The following is a 13,323-nucleotide window of genomic DNA, read 5'->3' on the forward strand; positions in this document are numbered from 1 at the left end:
CATTTCCTAGTATTTGACCTTGGAGGAGTTCCTCAGACTTCCTAAGGCAGATGTGTCATTCATGCCACAGAGATGACACCACCTCACAGACTCGCTGGGAGGACTGACAGTATGCAGCCAACCGTCAGACCCAGTGCCTGACACAGAGCAGCCAGTCAAGGCCTGGAGGGCTCTGCCGGGGGCCGATGTGGCACAATGGCTGAAGTGCAGTTTTTGCCAAACTTCTTGCTAAACTTCTTGACTTACCTACTTCAAACTTGCTTCACCTGTTAAATGGGCACTGACATTAAGGCTCTTCATGCTTTCAGCAAATACTGACTGTGTGCCAGCTCTGGAGCAGGGGCCAGGAGTGAACAAAACTGACAAGGTCCCCACCCTCACAGGGCACAGATCCTAGCTGTTCTCCACGGGATGATGCGTGGACTAAATGGGCATATGAAGTACTTGCCCCAGTGCACAGCATACCCTAGTGCTCGAGCAATGGTATGGATTAGAGGTGAGTTTAGTTAACCAAACTCCCTCTTAAAGCCCCTACAAATGAGGGCTCAATTTTTTTTTTCCCCAGAAACATGTAAATTAAACTCTATTTCTGAGGAAAACCAAGCTTTACTGAGGATTGGTGGGAAGTTACATCAGGAAAAAGAGAAAAGAACTCACCTAAGTGTGTGATGGAGTGGAGCTCAACATAACCAGCGAATTTTTATTTAACTTAATTAATTAATTAAATTCAAGCTGACATTCAATGTGGGTACTTCTAATTTTGAAATACTTTGTTATTGAGAAACAGTTAACCTACCTGCTGCAGGTGATAAAAATGACAACGGGCAGATAACCGGCAGGAACTTTCCCAGAACGGTATATTTGTGGGACTGATTTCTGCTGTTCCGTTCAGGGGCAGACCGCCCCCAGCACTAGCAAGACTTTGGAAATGTGCACCACTGGTCACAAAAGGAATCGAAAGAGGAGGCAGACAACCAGACACTAGATTGGTTGAGGCACAAAAGTCCCCCAGTGCTGAGAATGAAGCACAGTGCGTGTTCTCTGGTGAGGTAATAAGCCTGCTAGAACTGAAGGGCAACACAACTGCTCCCAATGCTTAGGATCACCTTCGAACGCTTTGGACCTTGAAAACTCTCCCCAGTGGATGCTGGATGCCTCATTTCAGTACCAATAAAGATCAAAGTGTACATCTCCAGGACAGTTTTAGCTGTGGTGATTCCCGTCTCAAGTCCAGGATCTTCCTAAATTCACCTTTGCCTCCAGGAGGGCTGAGAGCAACCAGAAAGAGAAATGGGCCGTGGGAGCTACAACTATGTCAGCATGAAGCCCAAGCACCAGGCTTCTCAAATGAGTAGGGCTCTACTGACACAAAGCAGCATTATTTCCAAATGCTCTGATTTTTCATGTGATACAGTCCCCATGGTTCAAAGTAAAACCCCATGTTTTTTTTTTCCTCTAATAACACCTCTCTGTAACGCAATAGACAGTCTGCGAACAATCTGATACGTGGCTCCTGCCACAGCTTTTGCCCACTGCCCAGGCACTACAAGCCTGATTTCTTCTTCTTTCTCACAATTTTGCCTCCCAAATCCCTCTTGCTGTGTTATATAATGATGTACCTCACTGTTAACATTTCTGACTCTGCAAAGGTAATTTCACTGTGGGAAGTGACGTGTTTGTTTTTTTAAAAACAGAATTTCCAGAAATCAAATATTTAGAAAGGTGATGTAATTAAGAATCCTGATGTCCTTACTGCCCAATTTCTCTAAGTACTCCAAGAACAGCGATCTTCACTAAAGTGGTCTTAACATACTTTAGGTCCAAGAATTGTGAACAAGTAGGTTAAAGTTACATGTGCCTTCAAAATGACTTGCCAGGGCTGTCTGCTCCTTACTTTTAACTACAGAAAATAGTGTCAGCTTAAGCACATTATCTGGAGGATTGGCTCAGGAGTTTCATTTTGTATTTCCCCATAATCCATTTTCTTTCACTGTTCATGAAACTAAACAAGCTCCTCTCCAAAGCTTGTTTACTAACCAAGAGAGTATCCCTAAATATTCTTCCTGGAGATCAGAAAGTCAAAAGAACTGACAAGATGAAAAAGCATGTTTCCTTAATGATTTTCACCTCCTCAACCCTAAATCATTCTAGGCAACAGTCTTAAGGATATTCAGAGAATATTAAAGTTTTGCATTTAAAAACTCAATTCCATCATCAATCTGCTGTCCACAGAAAACACAGCAGTGTATTTTTTTAACACAGTGTAATTCCTGCTATACTTTAACTAAAAGCATGAAATATAACTGTAATTTAATCACCTCCCTTTAATTTGAATTCACGTGGTAGATACTTATAGCTACTTAAAAAATAAAGTGGCAAAATGTATATGAAGAATATGTATCTTGATATTTTAATTATGCTCAACTGAATGTACTTAAAGTGCTTTTCACAAATGACATGTGCTAAGAATATCTAATTGCACATTGACATTCTAGAATGTGTGCTTACATGTGTCAAAAATAGATTAATATGAAGTTATGGAATACGGTTTTTTTTAAACTAACACCCAAATACATTATTTTATTTGGATACAAATAAAATTGTAACTAAAAGTCTACAACAGTAAATGTCTAATGACATATATTACATAAGATGAATACTCAAGAAATGATGGTATTTTACTATTTGAACAAATTGGGAAATAAAGATTTCTTAAGAAATCTAAGCTTCAACCTATTTTACATTTACTAATTTAATGCTAAGTGGAGACATGGGAATACTTTCTATGTAGCCAGGTATTATCATCATATATAAAATGTAGGTACAAACTGGATATCCAGCAAATAGCGGTGTATGAATTAAAACACAATGCCCAATAGCAGTCAGCTGCTGTTGACAAACACTGAAGACAGGCATTCAACCACCTCACAGAGAAGCTGGTGAATGTGAGGCGTTGTGAGGCCAGGAGGCTACTCACTCACGCTGTTAAGCTCGAAGGGAAAGTGGTGGACCAGTAACTCACAGGCGGGGCCATCACTCTGCGGCAGTCAGGGACTTGAGTTCTTACTGCAAGCTGAGAAAGGAACCTTTATCTTAACCCTAGTGGTATCGGCTCAGTTGTGTCCCTCCAAAACTTACATGTGGAAGACTTAACCTTGTATCTGAGAATGTGGCTGCATTTGGAGATAGGGCCCTTCAAAAGGTAATTAAGGTAAAATGAGGTCACCTGGGTGGGCCCTAATTCAATATGACTGGAGTCTTAAAATAAAAAAAGAGATTATTATTCAGACAACACAGACTGAGGGGTGACCATGTGAGGACACTGAGAAGATGGCCATCTGCAAATATAGAAGAGAGGCTTCAGAAGAAATAACCTGCACGCATCTGGATCTAGGACTTCTGGCTTCCACAAGTCTGAGAAAGTTTCTGTTGTTGAAGTTATACAGTCTGGGGAGTTTTGTTACAGCAGCCCTAGCAAACAAACACACCTAGCCGGACTGTCCGACTAAATGTACATCTCTAAATATAAAGCAATATAGGATCTTCTCCTTTGACTGTGCATGCATGTTAAGCTCTAAAGTAAAATATCTGTAACTAGATTAAGAATTTTGAAAGGAGAATAGATTCTCACCACTTGATTGTTTTTGAGACAGACACCAAATTGAAATTTCCTATTCTTAATTTCTTAACTATGTGGTAAAGCAGAAAAAGGCTATGCTGTTTACACATTTTACAAACATTACATTAAATATTTTCAAATTCATAGAGTTAAGTAGGCCCACAGATGCCTGACCAAGAAACCAAAGTGGAATCTGCCTGACTGACATTAAAAAGCAATTAAGTTACAGACCTGTCAGCTATGTTCACATTTGGGCTCTGCCTGTTATACATGTCTATTTTGACTACTACTAACAGAATCATTTAATGATTTACAGACCTTCAATGTCTAAAGTACCTTAACTGTATGAACATTGTGACCCAATCTTTCTTCATATTTTCTTATCATAACAAACGCCTCTATTTATTCAAAAACCAGGATAGCCCAATGCTTGAACTGTGTTGAGTTAAAACAACTCTGCGACTCTCCCAACTGAGGGAAAGGGAGGATGTAGAGAGACATCTGACTGGCTCAGTGTCTATCACGAGCTGGACTTTCCCGTAATAATAGGGTATTTACAGGCCACCATGGTAGGCCATCCCTATAAACCCTTAGTGCCATCACATAACTCCTTCATTTTTGCCAAAGTCCAGGCAGAAGTTCATAGAAAGAGATTCACAGTAGCAGGCAGGCAGCAGAATTCTTATTCCAGTCCAGTGCCTGAGGCCTTCCCCAGAAGACTTTGTGGGGAAACTGTGATGGAGCTGCCTCACTGGCTTCTCAGAAACCTCCAAATTTAGACACTGCTGGAGTTCACATTTTTTGCTATTCATCAGCTCTTTTTTTTAAGACTGTATTATTTTAGAGCAGTTTCAGGTTTATAAAAAAAATTGAGAGGGAGTACAGAGATTTCCCATGTATCCCTGCTCCCACACATGCATAGCCTCCCCCATTACTGGCATCCCCCCCAGAGTGGTACGTTTGTTACAAGTGATCACCAACACTGCCACATCATAATCATCTATGTCCATAGTTTACCTGAGCGCTCTCTTTGGGTGCATTCTGCGGGTTTGGACAAATGTATAATAATATATATCCATCATGGTAAGGACAGGGATAAAGAATATGTATAAATTAAGAATACTTAAAAGAATTGAAGCATTATGGTCAGTTTCTTTTGCTTTGTTTTCTACCTTAGCTTTAATATGCTTAATTTTCTCATAATTAAAAAATCACAACTATGACATATGTTGAAATACAGAAAATGTTTGTGATATGATCTTGAATAAAATATGTATCTTTGGTACAATTTTAAATTTGTAAAAATATGGAAATAAATAAAAAGTAAATAATGTAAAGCATCACATTGGAATGTATGAAAGCAAGGATAATTTAATTCACTTTACTCCTGTTGGAGGTCATTTATTAAACTAAAAATTACTATCAATGAATCAAAGGGGTAAAATCAGGAAAGGAATTTATTATACGGTCTTTGGGTGCATGCAAAAAAAATCTCCCAGAGAATATTCCAAATAATAGCAATCACAAAATATGAAAACAATATAACATTTTCATCAAACTACAAATAAATTATAAAGATGTAAGCATTAAAAAAAATAATAACTTTATTTCCATAGCATCATTATAAAGCATAATAAACCTTGGCTACTTGATCTATTAGAAAGGAGCCACCTCACAGAAATTCAACTTAATGATTGAGCCTCACATCATTATACCATCATAAATAAGATATGTGCACAGAGACTTAGGCAGTGAAATAAAAATGCTTCCAAAAAAAATGTACTACAAGGACACATCTCCACAGAAAACCCTGAGATGAGAAAGATCACAAAAGTAAGACTTAAATCCACTTCAGGAGGTCTGACTCACCAGCTCTTATTGCCAGGATATATGTGTTCATTATACGAGGAAATTTTCTCCCTGGTCTGATTAAGAGTCTGAAATCTCAAGGGAATTCAAGCTCAATCATAAGGAATGTGGCTTTGGGTGTATTTTATGACAGAAGTATATAAACTACTATCAGGGCATTCTTACAGAATTCAAGTTAAAAACCAAAATGGTTCAAGTAGGGTTTGAACACATTGATAGATGATTGAAAGAGATCTGTTAAGCAGTTATTAGTATGCGAGTGGAGTCATGACTCCATGGCCTGACATATATAATGCTTGCCAATCAAATTTCCCCTCCCAGTATGAAACAAAACAAAATGGAGCAACTTGAGCTCATTAGCGGGGGCTGAATGATGAAAAGAGGCTGAAGGTCATACTGTAGAGAGAGGCCAAATGGCCAGGAAGAACGCGAAGGGACTTCCTGAGGAAGTCAATGCCATGAAGAAGTGAAGAAACTGGTCAGCAAAGCACAAGGTTGCACAGAACACTCTGCATCACCAAATGCTGGTGAGGATTGGAGCAACATGAATGTTGCTGGTAGGAATGCAAAATGGTACAGCCACTTCGGCAGACAGTATGTAGATTTCTTACAAAACTAAACATTCTCTTACCATAAAATGCAACAACTGCACTTCTTGATATTTACCCAAAGAAGCCGAAAATGTATATTTTCAACAAAAAGCTACATAAGGATGTTTATAAGATTTTTATTTATAATGCTAAAACTTGGAAGAAACCAAGATGTCCTTCAGTAGGTGAATGGAGAAACTGATATATCCAGACAAAGGAATATTACTAAGTGCTAGAAAGAAATGAGCTATCAAGACATAGGAAGAACTTTCAGTGCACATTACTAAATGAAGGAAGCCAACCTGTTAAAACTACATACTAGATGACTCCAACTATAGGATATTCTATAAAAGGCAAAGCTATGGGGACAGTAAAAAGACCAATGGTTGATTGGAGTTGGGGAGGGGAGAGAGATGAATAGGTAGAGCACAGAGGATTTTTAGGGCAGTGAAAACATTCTGTATGATATTACCATGATGGATGGATGTCATTACACATTTGTCCAAACTCACAGAATGCACAACACCATGAATGAACCCCAAAATAAACAACTGACTTTTGAGTGATAGTGACATGTCCATACAGGTTCATCAATCGTAACAAATGTATCCCTCTGATGGAGGAGGATGCTCATGGGCAGTTTATGCATGTATAGGGGGAGTAGGTATATGGGAAATGTCTGTATCTTAATCTCAATTTTGTGAACCCTAAATTGCTCTTAAAAAAAAATCTTTACCACACTAAATGTTCAGAGAGATGCAAAGTCACTAGCAGAGAGATAAAGAGGAACTGGGGAAAGTAGCCAGCTCCCAATTCTTGAGCCTTTGGTTTAATTTCATGTGCACCTTTAAGGTAAACCTTTATTTAGTTGTGGCTACTTAAGCGAGTTTCTGCTCCCTGAAACTAAGAGCAATTTGGAACGGAATAAGTTCAAATCAGCAACAGATCCTTGGAGAAGATGTGGGATTAACTATGAAATCTTCATAAAGTAGAGGGCAACCAGAATGTTCCCACCCTATAGCATTGCTTACTCAACCCTCCAATGATAGTTTAAAGATATTCTGCTATTATTCTCACTGAGAGGTAGACTTTAATTTCTGTCCTCTTGAATCTGGGTGGGGATAAGTAGCTTGTTTGACCACCAGAATGCAGCAGAAGTGACATTCAAGGTTAGGTCATAAGAAGTTTTGCAGCTTCTGCCCAGGACTCTTAGAATTCCTGCTTTTGGTAACCTCCCTCTTAGAATCAAGCTGCTATGGTCTGCAAAGCCCAGGGTACATAAGGAAGTCAGAGTAGGTGCTCTGGATAACAGCCCCAGCTTCTCCCAGCCAATAGTGGGTATCACTGCCAGCACAAGTGTGGGCCACCCTGGACATCCACCCCAGTTGAGCCTTCAGATGATTCCAGCCCCAGCTGCTATCTGCCTATAACCACATGGAGATCATAAGTGAGAAGTGCCAAAATGAACCTCATCAGTCCACAGAACTTTGAGAGATAATAATAAATACACTGCTGTTTGAGGCCATTGACTTTTAGGATGACTTGTTCTACAGCAATAGATAACAAGAATACTCTTCTCCTTAATGATAGGAAAACACTAAAATCATTCCCCTTAGTTAGGAAGGTGACATTAAAGCAGATAGGGAGCATGTGTGTTGGCAGTGGGGAGGGTTACAATTTTAAATTTACAAAGCATTGGATGTGAGTTTAAATGGTTAAGACTGAATAAATGACTTTGGTATAGAGAAGAAACCCCCAAATTACAAAACACTTGGCTATATAAATACACTGTTCCAACCATATATAGATAAATTCCTATAAATCCAAACATCTGTAAAAGACATACTCGCTATATGCAATAATGTAATATTTGAAAAAATATTCCCATTTACTATTATTTTCTGACAAGTAAAGCACATGAGGATACACTAATGGGAAAAATGCAAAGGCATCAAATGTGGGAATCAGATGAGCTGTTCCTATCACATTTGGTCAGAATGAAGTATCTCAAAGCAAACATTTATATTGCTTAGGGATACACACAGATGTAAAAAGTATAAAGACATGCCTGGGAATGAAAAATACCAATTTCAGGATAGGGTTATCTCTTGGGAGATGAGGAAGGGAAAAGTCATTGGCACAGGCATGTGAGGGCCTCCAGCTATACTTGTCAAGTTTAATGTCTTAAGCTAAGTGCTAGGCATGTGGGTGTCTGTGCCTTGAAAATGGTACCTGATAGATGGCTATGCAAACAGGCACAAAAATATCACGCAGAAGGGAATCACCATAGTAACAGGAATTCAGGCAACAATGCTAGGGTCATACTTACATGGGAGAGCAATTTAATTGCTCCTCATGCCACTTTTTTCCCAGTAATGATACTCTCACCAACCCCTTTAAGAACCAGTGATGTGAGCATGTCAACTGTTTTTCCCACTTAAAATGAATATAAACTCCCATAATCATTAGATATATTGAGTGTGTCAATGCAAAAGTACCGCAGGCCCATTACCAAGGATTGTTGTTCAAAATTCACTTGTCTTTCCAAAAATTATTGTAGTATGGTATTATTTATTGGTTTTTAAATTGTCTTTACTAAACATGAGCTTTATTAAGACAGAGGTTCATACTTTTTTATCTTTTTTTCTGGTGAATATTATTTAATTTCTCTTCACTTCAACATAGATTTATTTTCATGCCAAATAAATTAATCATCGTATTTGTACCTTCCTTGAAATCAGTCATGGTACTACTTAATATTTCCTTATCTGATGACCTTCTTAATATCAAAGGATCAAAAAGTGAAGATCCAGAACCCTTGGGATTTCAACCCTCTCTTTCTAGATGCAGAGAGGACAGTCAATAAACACTTATTTTGTTGAATTAAGGACTGAAACCTACAGACCATACAGCATTACACACGTTAGTTTTTCTTAGAGTAGCATCGACACTGTAAAAACAACAGTGAACTCAGAGATACTAGATAGGGTCAGCTTCTAAAGTCACTGGGAACCTACTGGAAGTGGGTAGTGGTGACAGGCCCTCTCTCCTCTGCCACTGTCCCCCTACTGGAGCTGAGCTTCTGAGAGGGGAAGGATGGAGAGAAACAGCAGGTATATACATCTTGTGCAGGGACACCTGAGGTCGGGGTCTCTGTCAGAACTTCTCCAACTACCAGCCTAATTTAGAATGTAGAAAACCAACAGAGGGAGAAAACACAAACCACAGAGAACTTTCAGACTTAGGTTGTAAAACCCCTGTCTAGCATTTAGTCAGTCTTGAATTGCACTGAATGCATCATTACTATTAAGTGTTAATCTATAAAGATACTCAGGAAACTGAAGTCAGATTTTTAATAGCTCTAAACCAAAATTCATCTCAGTGCAAAAAATGACTAAAAATAAAGTGAGGGTCACCCTTCCACATGCATCAATGCAACAGAAGAGGATTTTTTAAATGTCTTCAGTTACAGATTTTATTATATCAAAAATAAACTAATGAATGGGATTAATGTTATGCCCTTCCCCCCAAATTTCCATCCAGTTTACTATCATTTTGTTGTTTTTCTAAATAAACATAAAACAGACTCTATATTTCACTAAGTGCTATGAAGATTATGGGACAAAGACCTCTCTGCATTATTTGCCCTGTTTATGCAGAAAACAGATTATGAAACAAAAAAAGCCTTCTTCAAAGAGATGAGCAGCTTTGGTTACAAGTGCGAAAGTCAGCCATGTGTACTATGTCTCAGTAATAATGAAGCAAGGTGAGCTCCCCAGGGACTTAAAAGCCAGCGTCTGGCAATGCTTGGGTGAACTAAGAAGCTGAACTGCCCGTAGGGCATAATCTTTCAGAACCCTTTGTGTTCCTTAGGCTGTGGAGCTCCCAAGGACTTTCTAAGGTGCATGCCTGGCCCCAGGGACCGGGCAAACTCTGCCAAAGCCTGCAGGGACAGAAGTTGCTCCCTGTAAGAAAAACATTCGAGATGGGATCATCCATTCCAGTACTCAGAGACCTAAAGGGGCCTGGAATGCTTACTAACCCACAAGACTGCTTCTTCACTTAAAGCAATGGCTAGGGGTGGAGAGGAAAGAAAGAAGACAAAGGAAAAAAGAAGAAAACTAGGACACTCGAAACACTGAGGACCACTCTCTCCCACTTTTGAGATAAAGGGTGGCAAGCCTTACTTTGCAGATATTTTTAGCAGCTGTAAAGCCCAATTGGCTCCAATTTTAAGCCTGTGCTTGTATCAGGTTTGAAAAGGGGCTGCATCTCTCTACAATACCTACGTACCACTTCTAATGCCAATCTGTCTTTGTGTTTGAAATGGGCAACCATGTATGAGAAAACAAGACCGCATACAGTGAGATAATATGTGCAACAACTCATCCTCTTGGCACCCAGACCCCTGTGCAGTGTTTTCAGTAAAAAGAAAATAAACATCAAGCTTATTGCCAAAATCTTGAGTAGTATCATATAATAGATTTCACATTTTAAATTCTTAAAACCTGCTTTTTTTAAAAGAACAAACCCACTGACCTAGTGAAAGGAGCCCTATTAATCTCAGGCCCCTTGCAACAGCCTGAAGAACAGGTCTGATACCCATATGGATAAGCCTGTTTAAAACTAGAAAACCTGGTTACTTAAATGGAATCTATAGTTGTTTTAAATGAAGAGTACTTCCCAGGAAAAGCAATTTCTGCAACTTCTAATATTCTTTTTGATTATTATTGTGTGTCCTTTTTATTTAGGACATTAAAGGCTCCCTTTCTCCATCCTGAATGCTCCTAAAGTTACAGGACAAGGAGATCCTACCTGGCCGTTTATGACAGGTCAGTGATCAAACAGAAAGCAAGGTAGGCAGTAGCCAAATTCCATCCATCTCTTAAGAATTACCAGGAGCTAGGAGTTCTTAGGTCCTGCTACATTCAAGGAACCCCCACTCAGTGTGAGACGGGACAATCAACCCTTTCCAAACAAAGGTTTAATATTCTCAGATGTTTGCTCAGCTTCTAAACTCAATGATTTTCAAGAAAAGACTTATTTAATGAATATCATTTCCTGCACAGAAGAAGCTAATTAAAAAAAAGAAAAAGTGACCTCATCTTTCTTTTAAGAAAAGAAACATTATTTTAAATGGAAAATATACCAATATTGTATTGCTCTAGTGATCAAAGCATGTTTATTTAACTGGTCTTACTTTTAAATAGCACCAGTCTTTGTATTAGAGTTTAATTTACTTAAAGTATTTACATTCACATGAACAAACCCATACATGAGATAAAACAAGACGTGATGTATTGCTGTGCTTAAGAACACAATGCAGGTTGTTCATCCATATAAAGAAATACTCATTCCAAGCATTTCTGACAATGCAGAGCACACTCAGCCAGTCACTTCCCAGCATCCTCCTCCCAGAAGCCCTGGGAAGCATGAACACTTGCTGGCACTTGTGAGGTAAAGCAAAGCAGAGAGCAATGGCTGCTGACTGCAAATGGCAAATTTGGGTGCCTGGCCCAGCAGAGGGTGCCACAAGGGAAGACTGTACTAAAAATTAACTTTAGGAAAGGTTAGCAAAGTTTTTTTAAAGGCCAAACGCTTCTGCCATGAATGACTTCTATTGCAGAACCAACCGCAAGCAGTGACGAATTCAACAGGCATGACTCAACAGGCAGTAAGATCAGAAACATTTACCCTTCCACCTCAGGAATGGTTCTGCTGTCTAGGAAAAGCCGAGGCGCCCTAGTAGACGCTGCCCTTGTACAGGATCTGTGGTTGAACAGAAGCCTTAGTCCACACTTATTTACCACAGTACTGGTAACGTATGTGAAACAAGTCTTTCCAGTGTAGAAATCTGCAAAAGGTACTTACACAGCCTCCGGCAAGAATTTCTGCTGCAAGTGGGACCGAACCATCTTTGTGCATGAATTTATCCCTCACAAAATCATTCACCTTGAAGAAAAATATTTATAGAAACTGATGAAAAATACAAAAAAGTCATTAAGTACATATAAATACACAACTGTAAATATGTTATTTTTTTTCTGTCACCTCCAGCTCATTGAAGTGATCATAAACTATATAAATTAAGGATCTTAAAAGAGTTTAAGAAATGTTCATAGTAGCATATATAGTATTTAAAAGGTATATACGTATTCCTGATGTTTCAGAGAAAAAAAAATGTAGGTATCTTACAAGCCAAAATTCAAATACATCCTGCAATTGCAGTAGCTTTAAAAGAGAAACATATTGAAAAGAGAGACATGTTTTGTAACTTAAAAACTATTTTATAGGGTTTGATTAAAAATCACTTTCAAGTCTTCTAACAAGATATCATCTAAAACAGCCCTTATCCTTGAGGAGCAGATTTTTCAGCTTAGGGAAATTCAGTATTTTAAAAATTTCTCAAGGATTCTCAACATCAATAGCATTAATTAATTAATTAATTAATTAATTAATTAACTAGCTCTCGAAATGGTTAAGTACTACAAGCAATTTTAAGGGTCAATCACATGTTTCTGGAAGAGGTTGGAAGAGCAAGAGAAGGTTAGTTGTCCCAAGGTGACATAACAAGATGGGGAAAAAAGAATTTCAGGCACCATAACCCAATTAGAAAGTAGAGTTTAACTCTGTGGGGCTTTATGACCTTAGTGATGTAAATGTACTCTCTCTCCATCCCACAAACACTTACGGATAATTGACCACTGTCAGACGGGAGCTAGGCACTGAAGAACCAATCTGATAGAAGACCAACATCAACTAGAACTCAGATAGCTCCCCTGGAGGCTTTGGCAAATGCTTACAGAATGTACCCTAACCATGACTTCTGTATGCGGCACGTGTGACTGAACAAGTACATACTTTTGGAGTCAGACAAATCTGATTGTGAATTCTAGAGTTCCTGCTCATGAATTGTGTGAACACAGGTGAACCCTGTAGGTCTCTCCTTCCTTATGTGTAAACTGTGGTCACACTTGGCCTGAGAGTCAAACCCTACAGAAACGCACAGAAAACACCTAACACGGCAAGCGGTGAAGGACATTAGCTGCTGCTGTCGCCAGGGGTGCTGGTGCGGTAGCAGCTCCCAAAGGCTCGTCCACACGTGTTACCACGGCTCTGGACGCTCAATGTCAGTGGGGAAGGTGAGAAGCTGTGTGTGGCGAGTGCCCTGCATTCCAATTAGTTAGCACCTGGGAGGAAACATAAACCTGCTGTCTCACATAAGACTATCTGTGAGATTCCTGA

At 39.1% G+C, this 13,323-nt stretch overlaps 1 protein-coding gene across 6 annotated transcripts in view; it reads right to left on the bottom strand.

Moving 5' to 3' along the window:
- SLC25A13 (solute carrier family 25 member 13) overlaps window positions 1–13,323 on the bottom strand; it is a 187,147-nt gene that overhangs the window by 39,594 nt on the left and 134,230 nt on the right. For all 6 annotated transcript variants that reach the window (XM_057504541.1, XM_036894452.2, XM_036894453.2 and 3 more), the window contains one exon: window positions 11,950–12,030. In XM_057504541.1, coding sequence (XP_057360524.1) covers window positions 11,950–12,030 — 81 coding nt within the window. The remainder of the gene's footprint in view (window positions 1–11,949; window positions 12,031–13,323) is intronic.

Source organism: Manis pentadactyla, chromosome 7 (genome assembly GCF_030020395.1).
Source record: "Manis pentadactyla isolate mManPen7 chromosome 7, mManPen7.hap1, whole genome shotgun sequence".
Classification (NCBI taxonomy): domain Eukaryota; kingdom Metazoa; phylum Chordata; class Mammalia; order Pholidota; family Manidae; genus Manis; species Manis pentadactyla.